General features: G+C 44.4%; 1 protein-coding gene across 6 annotated transcripts in view; it reads left to right on the forward strand.

Annotated features, from left to right (window-relative positions):
- Positions 1-12,858, forward strand: part of zmiz1a (zinc finger, MIZ-type containing 1a) — a 121,696-nt gene that overhangs the window by 94,030 nt on the left and 14,808 nt on the right. For 3 of the 6 annotated variants that reach the window (XM_052079998.1, XM_052079994.1, XM_052079995.1), the window contains one exon: positions 9,925-9,960. The exons of 1 other annotated variant lie outside the window; for it this stretch is intronic. In XM_052079998.1, the coding sequence (XP_051935958.1) occupies positions 9,925-9,960 (36 nt within the window). Of the gene's footprint in view, positions 1-3,791; positions 5,746-9,924; positions 9,961-9,990; positions 11,843-12,858 lie in introns of those variants that run through there. 2 more of the 6 variants (XM_052079999.1, XM_052080000.1) reach the window with 2 other exon arrangements.

The following is a 12,858-nucleotide window of genomic DNA, read 5'->3' on the forward strand; positions in this document are numbered from 1 at the left end:
GTGCACCATATCGATCGTCTTGTTTCTCTCAGTCTGGGATAATGTAATTGTTGTGCAGGCATGGCTCGGGCCGGCTGTCTGACGGCCAGAGACTCGTCCTCGGGTCTCATGCGATCTAATTGAAGAGAGCGCAACGTTTTCAGGAAGGATGGCCCGTTAATGCATGGCGGGTAAATGGGAAGCTGGAGTCTAATTACCCTGGGTGGGGATGATGCAGGCTCACATGTGAGTCAAGGCACATCTTACTCACTGAATATCTTCGCTCCATTACAAGCATGTCTGAAGGAGTGGACTGGGCAACGCACAGTGTAACTATCCCAAACCTTTTGACTTTTATTGCCCTGTGTGTCCTATGATCACATTTTTTTACGAGTTGGGTGTAAACGTGCAGGCTCGGCACAAATCGCGGGCTAGCCTGCTTGGCGACACAGGAATGCAAATGTGACATCGGAGAGGGGGCGAAGCAGTCTGGTGCTGCTCTGAGTGCGGCCCCCTCAGGGAAAGGGAGAAAGACAGCGAGACTCTTAAGAGAATCAATCACACTGTCGCTTTCTCGCAGAGCATCACTTTAACAAGGAAGTTGATAACACAATTAATCTAGTATGCACATTGATGTGGATGTAAAAACCTATCAAGACTCCAAAGTATAGTTATGCCTTGAGTCGAGTTTAATGCTTTACAGGACCAAGCTTGAAGACTTTGAAGACTAGAATTTATTCTAAAATCAAATCCATTTCCCCCATTGAAATGAATTCAAGTGCCATTGATCAGTTCAAGGCCCCCCAAAATGCCACCATTTTGTTATGTTTCATCTTTTTAATTTAACAAAAAAGCCCCAAATTGCAAAATACAACTCTTAAAACATAATACAAGATAACACAAAGACATAAACTGGCTGTAGTACGATTTCGCAAAAAGTCACACTACACTGTAGTATCGTGTGCCCTTGTGAATTGCATTGGGAATCCTGACTCCAGCTCAAGTTGAACGTTTATCCACTTGGTTTGTTCATTGTGAGAGTAATTCTCCCTCTCTTCTGTTCAATCTCCTCTGTCGTTTCCTCACCCTATTCTTTTACAACCTGCATTGCAAAAACAAAAAAAAGGCAGTACTAGCTAAATTGTGAGATGTTATGGGCATTTTAATTATGACTGAAGAGCAGTCAAGCTTTCCAATAGGTTTTTTGTTCCATATGAAAAGAAAACGAGTTAAAAATTGCAGCACAATAACATTCAGGCAGAGTGTCTGTAAAATGTCGATTATTATGTGCTCCGTTTCTGACATCGTTTTGTTCCTTGATATAACGAGATATCACGAGTGAGATCACCCAAACTTCTAAAAGGGCACAAGAATCTTTAAGAAGGAAGGAAAGACGTCTGTTTTCATTGCAGTAATCCACAACGCAATTCAGTCTTTCATTTACCGCTACACAAATGCACAAAACAAACAAAGAAGCTGGTGAATCATAGCAGTGCGTAAAGAGCATTCAGATAAGATCGGAGCGTGTGGGCTCGGATTAGCATTGGCAGCTGACACCGCCATCAACAATTTATGACATTTTGTGCTTGAATGTGAATTATAATATAGTCTAATCTAACCTTGCCACTTCAACTGCACAATTATACAGAATCTTCCATCTACTCTCAAATTGAAATGTTCAGAAAATCTTTTTTTTTTCCCACCTTATTTATTGGATCTCATTTTAAGTGATCCACAATTTCCAAATATTGTAGCCGGTGCGTTCAAGAGCAATGAGAAAATGGCATAGATTATTCTTCTAGAGCAATAACTCCTCTTCCCCATCTCCCACCAGCATGAATACACAAATATAAAGTCCATAAATACCCCCACGTACCACCAGAGTGAAGAGACTCTCCACTGCTGATGGTCTGGTGGTCTGTGGGATTAGCTCATTGTTCTAATCCATAATCCCATGAACAGATTTTCAGTATCTGACGTTAGGTCAGATTGCATTAGAGCTATTAACAAGTAGCTTTAATGTTAGTGCATGTGCAGCTGTCATCTATTTTTTTTTCATTTTAAATGTATTTTTTAGATGCCGCTGCATTTAATATGAAAAAAAAAAGTTGATGATCTTCTAAAAAAACTGAAATCGACAACGCGGTCACTGCTCCGCCATGGAGCAAACATCTACGACCCCGACAGGTTTATCTGAGAAGTTCAGGCAACAAATCAGATTAGCTTGATAATCTGTCAAGGGTCTTACTGTTGCCTTCCGCGGCTTCATAGCAACCCTCCGAAGGGCACTGGTCATTCATTCATTCATTCATTCATTCATTCATCTTCTGTACCGCTTGATCCTCACTAGGGTCGCGGGGGGTGCTGGAGCCCATTCCAGCCGTCTCCGGGCAGTAGGCGGGGGACACCCTGAATCGGTTGCCAGCCAATCGCAGGGCACACAGAGACGAACAACCATCCACGCTCACACTCACACCTAGGGACAATTTAGAGTGTTCAATCAGCCTGCCATGCATATTTTTGGAATGTGGGAGGAAACCGGAGCACCCGGAGAAAACCCACGCAGGCCCGGGGAGAACATGCAAACTCCACACAGGGAGGCCGGAGCTGGAATCGAACCCGGTACCTCTGCACTGTGAAGCCGACGTGCTAACCACTGGACTACCGGGCCGCCCATGATAAAGCTAATTAGCCAGAGCGTGTTCTATCCAATTGTTCCAGTTACATCACTTAATTTTTTAAGTGATGCAAAAAAAAAAATCTCATGACAGCTCACTGGTTCCTAATTACCGGTTTGTAGTATTGGCGGACCAGACAGGATGTCACTCCTGTTGCCACTTGCCCCAGTGGTAAGGATGAATACAAGTACTCACATGTGAGTACTCACCCGTACCGAGTGCCAATGCACGATAACGCCAATACATCTTTAGGTCGGTTGAATATGGGAAAACGTTTTTTTAATTAATTGCAGTGTGTTGTACTTAACATATCTGTGTTCTTCTAAAGCCTTGGTAAAAAGCATTCGCTCAACTGACTGCTATTGCATTTTGTTGTTTTTTGGGGGGAGGGAGGAAGGCGGTGATCTGTATTTATTTCAACGTTTTTGTCGTTTTGAACATGAATTGACACGCTGAGGATTAACGGCAGCTGTTCTTGGAATGATAGCAACGTTTAATGTTTAAGTCCGAAGCAGGCTGCGGCTTGTCCATTGCTCAAAGTCGAAATGATCCTCTGAGAAGTTCACAAGACGTACCCGCTGATCGCATCTCACAGAGACCGCCTAGTCGTTCTTTTGGGCTGCTTGGTGTGCCCTTAGCCCGCGCCAGCGAGGTAAACAAGCGCTCAAGCTGTGTCAACAGTGACTGAAAACTTCCAGGGTGCGGCTGTGGAAAACACTTTCACACACACAGGCACAGGCACACACACACACACACAACAAAAGTGGTCCACCCGCGCCATCGCTGCCATAATTCAGCAGGAAGTGGGCGGAAGACGATGAACAGATCCCCCCGTTTACTTGTCTGTCTTAGGTAGCATGCTGTACACCAGGAGTCAGAAACAGAATTTCTTCAAAATTCATATCAAATAAGAACTCACTGCGACTTTTTCATCATCGTTGATATGATGCGGGCTTTTCAAGCCTGTAATTCACATGTGTCAAACTCAAGGCCCGGGGGCGAGTTCCGGCCCGCCAGGTCATTTTATGTGGCCCGCGAAAGTAAATCGTGTGTGTCAACTTGCTCAAATCTGCACCAAATGTCACAGTGTCACTTGTAATAATAACATTGAGATTTTGCAATAATTTTGTTACCCTGTTTACACTCAATTGAACAAACTATTATAATTGACCTGACTGATTTTAAAACGAATAATGTATTAATTTGTTGTCTACAAGTAATCATTTTGTGGTTTCACTGTCATAACGCTCCTACGAGGGAAGACGTAACTCCAAATTGGCCCGGGACTAAAATGAGTTTGACACCCCTGCTTGTACATCAAGAGTTGGGTGGATCGCTACTGAAATATCGCTAGCCTGTCACACAGATACTCCGGCCGTCCTGATACGCCAATTGAGTCCCAGGATAAAATATTTGACTTTTTGTTTTCAAAACGAATATTTTGGAACAATAATTCTGAGCTCTCGATCAGTTGTGTCAAGTCTTCCTTTGTAGCCAAATGGCTGATTTAACCACTGGCCTTGCCTGCATATTCCAGCATTTTTATCATTTTGGCTGGTCACTGTCAATTGCAAAAATGGAAGAGGACAGAAAAGCAATCATGTATTTTTAAAACGACAGGTTTTGTGTTGTAGCTCAGGAGCACTCAAGGAAATGTGCTACATTCTTTCATACGGACCCAATCAAGATGGCAGACTTTTTATATTTAATTACTACCGAGGGTAAGAGCAGTGCACTTAATTATTAACATCTTTATTTTTAGATCACCGGCCTCTCCTGTGACACCAGCTTTTCTTTCGATGATGAAATCCGCCCGCAACGCCAAACCACCTTTAGAAGTTCACCGTTGAGTTTGTGGCCTAAACACTCATTAGTTGCTCTTCCAAGCCCTCTTGGCTCCGAGGGTCCTCGATCAGTCGCCGGCTAATTGGTTTTGCTTTACCCGAGACGCCGAACCTGGCGAAAAGGCGCCGCTTTGCGCATGCAGGACACTCGTCTTGTCAAAACCGGATGAGCAAATCATTTCAATCCCTCTTTTGTTCAGGGGTTGGTTGACTGATCTGGCACCCACACCTCAGGACTAAGCCGCCTTTGCCGCCAACCCCCATGCCCCCAGCCGCCATCCCTCAGGGGCTTTCGGCACACCCTCTTCAAGTAAAATTGCCGTCTAACAATGCTGCCCTCGTTGAAGTCTACGTGGGATATCGATGCCCGAGTGTCACACACTCTCACTGTGGCGAGTATCCCTCCGCTTCGGTTGAGGCGTGATAGCGGTGACAGGTTGGGCTTTCCCCACCCTCAATCATCTTTGGGCGAGTCATCGCTACGCCGGGTTGACTATCGGGGCAAGCGAGGTTGAACTCGGATTCAACCCACAACGTTGATGTTTTGTCGCATTAGTCACGAGGTGGTGTCGCGATGGAGGAAGACCTGTCACCGTTAGATCACAATCCCCGGCGTGTGCGACCTGACTAGTTGCCTGTCTTTTGATTGATCGACACTTTAAGCCCCACCCATCGCTGCGAGTGCAGCTGTCAGATGATGTATTTATGCAGGTGCTTTTTTTTTTCTCTGAGGCATCACGTCAAGACAGAAAGGGGTGAGCAATATCTCGTCCTTGCCATCTCCGCTCCACTTTGCCGCTGCTTGCTGTCTTTATCTCTGACTCTCATCCTTTCTCGTCTACATCCCCTGCCCCCTCCTCCCCTGGTCTATCCTACAAGCCACCACCACCACCCCTCCCCACCTCCTGTCTCCAGCGCTCTGGAGCCGGTAGCAGGTACAGCAGGAGCCCATTAGCGCAGAGCCCCCTGCTCTGATTGGATAAGCCGGGAGGAACCGGGAGACTGCCTCTGAATAATTGATGCGCATTGTGCAGACACCGGACAAGGGAAACAGACAGATCAGAGAGCAGGAGAGGAGAGTGAGCAAAAAAAAAAAAAAAGTAAGAGGCGGGCGACGAAGAGGAAGTCATGAAATAGAGTGATAAGGTGCAGGAAGTGGCCAACGCTCAGGGAGTTTCAACAGGAGACGCGTTGCGCGGAGACCTGAATGGGATGATATGTGCACGGGTTGCGTTCAGATCAGGGTAAGTAAGTTAAGTGCGTCTTGTTGTGCATGAGTGCATGGAGCAGGCTCCCAAGTCAGATTCGCTGTGATCACACCTGCCTTTCTTCTCCATGAAGCTTGCTTATTCGTTTTGATGTGCTGTGTGTCGGCATTCTTGCAAATGTGTCGCGACTATGACCAGGTTCAAATAGCGGGTTCAGAATGGATCAGCTGACCACAGGTTGACCTACATGCCGCCTCGGGGGTCGCACTTCTATGCGCACACGTTCAGGAAAGCATGCCGGACGAGGCTTATTTTTCAGCTCCGAAGGGTCATGTGATGGAGTGGGCTTGCGGTTGTGTCAGGTCGAAATTTGACACAAATATTCTGTGACTTGGACAACTTCCGACTTGAAGAAATTAAAAAAAAAATGCATGACACTTAATATCTCGGAAGCTAAAGAGTGGGAAAAGTGAGGTTTAGTCTTGGGGTTAGGGTTAGTCTCATTGGCTCCGAGATTAGTGTGTGTTCTAAACAGGTCGCAGTTAAACGGTAGATAAGCGAATGGACTAATTACATTGGGCAGAGCTTAGATGCTGAAAAGCTACTTCAACCCAATAGTCTAGCCTACTTGCTAATGGTAAGATCTAAGGAGGTAAACCCCCCCCTCCAAAAAAAAAGTGTTTTTTTTTTAATGTAATTTTCTAAAATTCTGTAAGTAGTTAGTTCACTTTTAGAGTAAATTTGTTCGATTTTAGGTTTATTTTTTCAAAAATACTTACTTTTGGTTCATTTTTATTGGTTTTAGTGTTAGTTTTTTAAATATTTTTTTTTGGTCAAGAGCAAGATTAAAACAAAAGAGCACAAAGTATTGTGTAATGAAGTGAAGGACAATTCTCTAACGGCTGTTTGATGACAAAGACAAAAAGGAAGAACATTTTGACTGTAAGTTTAGTTACACCAAACTTAAGTTGTAGTTTCCAGTCGTTTTTATTTTTAAAAAGCAATTATGTTCTTACTTTCTTTCATGAACAGGTTATTTTTTATTTTTTTGGTAGTTCTTTCAGTATTTTTCTTTCTGCTATAATAACCTTGTTGTGGGGTACAAGTACTATGTGCAAAACAACCGGTGGTAAGACAAATAATTCCTGAATTAAATGTTCAAACTGTGCATCGCGTGACAGTAGCTTTTACTGGTTTTATTCAAAGGCTGTACTTTCAGTTCAGGCAGTGAATTCCCTCTTTTCTTTAATTTGACATTGTGATTGTGCCTTTTCCGGACATGACTTCCTTCAAGATTCCGATTCTTGAAGCTGGACGGCCTTGGAGCTCCAGCTGCTGCTTTGGCGCGTGTTATCGTGGATCGTCAATGCCATTGTCGACAAAGTCATTTGTTGTCCCCAAAAGTGTTTTTTTTTTTTTTTTACATTTTGTTCTAGTGTAAGCCTTATGTGAGTGATGTCATAATCATTTCAAAATGCATCCCTCTTAAAGGGGATGAGCACAAAAGGGCGACCGGGCCATAAAAGCTCTCGCGGGGCTATTCAATCAGCATTTAACCTTAAAGTGGACAAGTTCATTAGCAAACAATAACACAGTTTCGCACTGAACCGTGTCGGAAACTATTACACGCCACCATTTGCAGTTGAGGGCGGGATGACTTGCAGCACTTCCTGTTTGAAGACACTCGGGGTGACCTCCTGACTCACTGGTGACATTTTGACGGTGAACTTGTGCGGCTCGCCGTTGTTTTCGTCGCGGCTTTGACTTGTGAATCATCGCCTCGGCCGGCCGTCCTCGCCGCCGTCCTCCCACCTGAAGGAAAGGAGCTCAGTTTGACAATGTGCGGATTGAGTTGGTGACTACTGCCAGGACAAACCACTGTCAAGTATTGATAGCTGTGAGGATGGAACTGTCATTGCCTAGGGCTACGATGCGTCATTTCTTCCGCTCATCCCCTCCTGTCTTCACTGTAATAGTGCGGGAATGTCATCTCATTTTAATCACGGTCTTATGTAATTGCATTTTTTTAAATTTCTTTCTGCCCCCTTGTGATTCCCTTAAAAGAACAAGCGTGTGGTGGTCATGGAGATAAGTCGCATGTCTGCTTATAATTAGCCATGTGATATTTATTGTGGTGGGAGAGAAGTGGGGGTGGGGGGTCATGGACGATAACAGCTTCTCGTTCACTCTGCCTGTGAGGTGCTTCTCTCTCCCGGCGTGTCCTGGTGTTTACTTGCTTGACATACAGTTTTGTACACAAGAATCCGATTCTTTTGAGTCCACTGTAGTCGTGTGAGGCGTCACAATGGTTTGGTGGTTAGCACGTCACAGTTTAGACTATTATTGTCCATGGGTGTCAGCGTTAAGTAGTTGTTTGTCTAAATGTGCCTTTGCGATGGGTCCAACGAACAGTCCAGGACGAAGGCGTGTACAGAGAATGATCGATATTCTTGTGGCTATTAGCTGCGTGAAGGTGCGCGCGCTTTGTAAATCGCTCACATGCTTCCTTCTGGAACTCTTGAGTCAGGAAGCATGAACTGAAATAAAGTAAGCACGAAATAAATTGTGCTTCTGTGTTCCAAGTAAATGTTTACAATCAGCAAATCAACACTAAAGTGTTGTAAATCCCCCTTTTCTCCACGCGCGGGTTAACATAGAGACAAGATAGTCGAAGCTACTATTTTTTATGGTGTCAGCTGACACCGTGACTGAGCCGCTTCGGCTTGCTTATTACAATACAGTACAATACATGGCTCGATCAGATTCACTATCGCCGCGTCATCGCTCACTTTTGAAAATCTTCAGCTTGATTTCGATCAAATAAAAAAAAATTGAATGTTATTTTACTCCATCTCCGCGGATGCTTCAGAATGTATATATTCCACGGCAGGTGTCACCAACATTTTTGAGGGTGAGAGCAACTTCATGTGTACCGATTGTGTGAAGGGCTACCAAATTGATACACGTCTGAAATAACATATTTGTCCAAAATACCTTCAATAATATGAGGATGTGTTATTTTTAATACTTGATGATTTAAATTGTCAGACTTTGATCGTGTTTCGAAATGTCTCACAGTACTGCCAATGTTTGCATTTTTAAATCATAATTTCTACTAGCAAATCACAATGTCCAGGCACTGGCGGGCTACTCAAGTGGTCTTCACGGGCTACCTGGTGCCCGCGGGCACCATGTTGGTGACCACTGTTCCACGGTCTCCACTTGACTGCAATCATCAGTTTTCTTGCTGCCCTCAGTCTTCTCGGGAAAACAATTAGTCCCTTGACCGCATGGAAACATGGCATGCATTGCTAGAAATGGCAAATGCAAACTTGCACACATGTGAGCTCAGCTTGTTGGCTTTTCCTTCATCGTGGATGCTGAGGTATAATACTCCACAGTCTCCACTTTGCTGTAGCAAACCATTTTTTAACCAACCTCAGTCAGTTTCCTTAACACATGGAAGGTGGCATATACTGCTGGAAAATGGCCCAATAAAACATACATTAAAGTTAGCTTTGCCCGTTGACATCCTATATGGCGTGTCTGGAAGTTGCAGTGATATATTCCACGGAACACACTTTTTTTTTGGGGGGGCAGAAACCTTACCGCATGGAACATATACTCCCAGAAATGGCAAGACTAAACACGCACGCAAATGTTAGCTTAGCATGTTGCTATGGTGAGCTGAGTCCATTGCTGTATTGTACTCCCCAGTCTCTACTTTGCAGCAGCGGCCCATTTTTGTTCCTGTCCTCTGTCTCTTCCCGGATAGAATGTACATCTTTACCCACATGAGACATGGGACTTCCAAGGCTTATACAACTAGAATTGTCACCAATTAATATGCATGCTAATATTAGCTTTGCCTGCTGCTGTGCCTTGCCTTTAGACACTGCAGCATAATACTCCATAATCTCCACCTTGCTGCAGGGATCCGTTTTCATGCTGGCCTCAGTCTCCTTTATAAATAAACGTCGTCGCCACCCCTTTAGCAAAAGGTTAACGGAACACACATCCGATTTCATTTATTGTTGTCATTTCGTCAAACTGATGCTTCGCCCACTGCCCCCAAACCAAGGCGAGACACCGTGCAGTGCGAAAAGGGCATCAACCTGCTCTGATGCCATCCCGACACTACAAACAGTTGCACATGTGTTCATGCTGATATGTGTCCCTCTGCCCCGTTTAAAATGTGCAATTTGAACCCCACAGAAACCAGCACCTGCAGGAGATGTCAGACTGACTCAGGTAGAGCTACTTTCTCTTCCTGGCTGCAGTATCTCTTGCCTTGTGACATAAACATACATACCCTGGTGGGTAGGGGGTCCGCCCACTCCCTCCATCGCCACCTGTTCTCTGTCTAGCATCCCTCCATCCATCCTCTTCCCCCCCACCCCCCTCTGTGCGCTCATGTCTGTTGTCCTGCCAGAGGTCACGTATGAAATTCACTTCAAAGGTCCTAGCAGTGCTGTAAAATGCATTTTTGGGGGGGAGACTGCACATCTTAATAAGTCTTTAAAAGGTGTTAGTTGTTTCATTCCGAGCCTGATTTCTGTCAGCTGTTCAATTTGATGGCTGAACAGAGAGGAGGCGGAGCAGGATGAGGGTGGGGGCATCACTGCTTAAATGGCTTCCATCACATTCCCGCAAAAAGCATGACTCCCCCCTCCCTCATCCACGGGATTTTATTATCCCTCCATTCTGCATAATATTTAGCGCCCACACGGTGTAGATTTACCTGCCAGTGTTTTTTTTTTTTTTTTTTTTACGGATGTTTCCTTTAATCATCCCACACATTGTCTCTCAGGGCTGCTTTGTTTGTTGCTGCACATTTTCCATGTAGTCTTTTTACTCTTTTGTCTGTGTTTATCGGCACAAATACAATAGAGCCGCATGCACTTGTACGTGTTTTTTGTTATCAAAGCTCATCACCGGCGCGCTGGAAAATAGTGTCAATTGAGGCAAGGTGCGAGCACGGGCACCGCCGCCCTCGCGAGAAGAGTTGGGGCACACTGTATGTGCATACTGTCGGATTTCGGATTTCTGTCCAGCCCAGTTACTGTGATGTCCCAGCTACTGCCATTTTGTTTTGGGATTTCCCACGTGTACATACATGCAAGTGTTTTTAAATGTAAAAAAAAAAACATTTTAACCAAATCGACTGTACTTTTAGCTCTCGGAAATGCGTTTGCATGCGGTTGTGTGCATGCCAGAACAACAGGCGGCGCTGTGGTGCTTTACCGTACGGCCATTTTATTTAGTTTCGACTGAAAATGATGCGTGTGACGTTACAAAAGTAAAAATCACGCCAGAAATGAAGGCAAGTACAAAACACAGAATGAATTTAAACAAAGAAAATAGTAGCTTTGGAGGAAAAGGAAGACGACTATAAGGTCACCTTCAAACACGACTTTCTCCATTCTGCTTTGCAAATGTTATTGTATTTTTATGTGCCCGTCCGGCACAATGACTGATTATGCATTTCTCTGGTGACTCAACGTAAAGAAGCATTCTCACCTCTTGTCCTTGAATATATGGATCTCATGTGGCATATTTTGGATTTTCCTTGCAAGGCTTTGCCTTTAAATTGCATATGCGCACATTGAAGAAGCAACTGTCCAAGGCGGTCGACCAGAGCTCAGTCATTATTTCTATAGGTTCATTGCCATAAAAAAACAACAACACACTTTAATGAGTTCTAAAGGCCTTACAAGATTAAAGCAGGGTTTATTTCCCCGACGCGCATCCCGTGTTAAAGTGAATCAGTCTCAAATGCCTTGCCACGTGTTCGAATGCATCACTGGACTCTGCTAACTTGAGAAAAAGCCACCAATTGCCAGCCAGCGATAAGTGCTTCCTGTTATGATTGCGCAAAGGCATTTCCTCTGTGACGTGTATTGGGAATGCGGAGGAGAAAATGACATTGTCAGAGTCAAGCCAATGTTGATTTGACATGCATGACATTGTATAATCAGCATTCGACGGCAACTTTTGGCGCGGCTCGGCACGCACGGACGCTTGTCGAGACGTCATCAAATAACATTGCTTGCTGCTCAATCAGAAAGGTGTACGGCGAGTCTGGAAGTGGAAATGGGGACAGAAAGCATCCTGGAAATTCAAGCCTTGTGACGTGAGCAGACGATCTATTCCCAGATCTCTCCTGTTGCTCTATTTACCCGCAGCCAGCGAGCGTTTATTCTTGCGTACGATCATAAATTGGCATCTGAAAATGATATTTACACACCCGCCACGATTCTCATTCTCTCATTACGCAATGGTTTCCCCCTCTTTGTACTCTCATATACTCTTCATATATTTATAGGAGAAAAGGCACCGTTCAGGATGTCGGCTTGCATTCATGAGCATCGGTCGTAAAAACTGCATCTGGATGGGAATCAATAACCATAAGGGATTTTGTTCACGGATTCTTTTTATAAACCAATTACTATCTCGTGATTATGCCGTAATGTTACATCACGGTCGTGATGTATTCTTCCGTTGCTTCTGTTTCTGTTGAAATCCTGCAGCCTGACATTCTCGTTTCTCTCGTCACTGTTCTTGCAGTCTTGAACTGGCTACATGTCAGTCATTAAATGTAGTAGCGCTGATGTCATTCAGCTAGATGTGACTATCACAACCTCATTTGTAAATCTAACCAATCTGGAGGAAAAGGTGGGTCATGGCGCTTTGTTGTTGACTTGGTGGGTTTTGCCGAGGTCCGGGGTCGGGAGGGTCACATCAATTGGGTTTAACACGCTAGAAATAATGTTCATGACGCAGCAAACATATTTGGAAAACGACATTGGATCGCTAGAACTTCTTCGGTAAGTTAAATCTGCTAACATTTGTACCAGCTTTCCTCATCAGGACAATACGAGATGAAAATGTGCTTCCCTTCAAATGTAAAGGACAGCGCCGCGTAACAGGAGTTGAGCTCTGCGGATATTTCTGACATGAGTACTATTTTGCAAATGCCGATTACAAAAAGCACCACTTCGAGACACACTTGCTTGTTATATCATTTCAATCAGGTAAACCTTTTGCTGAGGTAGAAATTCACGACCCCGGTAGCCCTTCGTAAAAATTTACAATTTTATTTTTGTCCTGGCGTAAATTGCGGACTATGAAGATAACCCCGATGATGTT

This window comes from Hippocampus zosterae, chromosome 11 (genome assembly GCF_025434085.1).
Source record: "Hippocampus zosterae strain Florida chromosome 11, ASM2543408v3, whole genome shotgun sequence".
Taxonomy (NCBI): domain Eukaryota; kingdom Metazoa; phylum Chordata; class Actinopteri; order Syngnathiformes; family Syngnathidae; genus Hippocampus; species Hippocampus zosterae.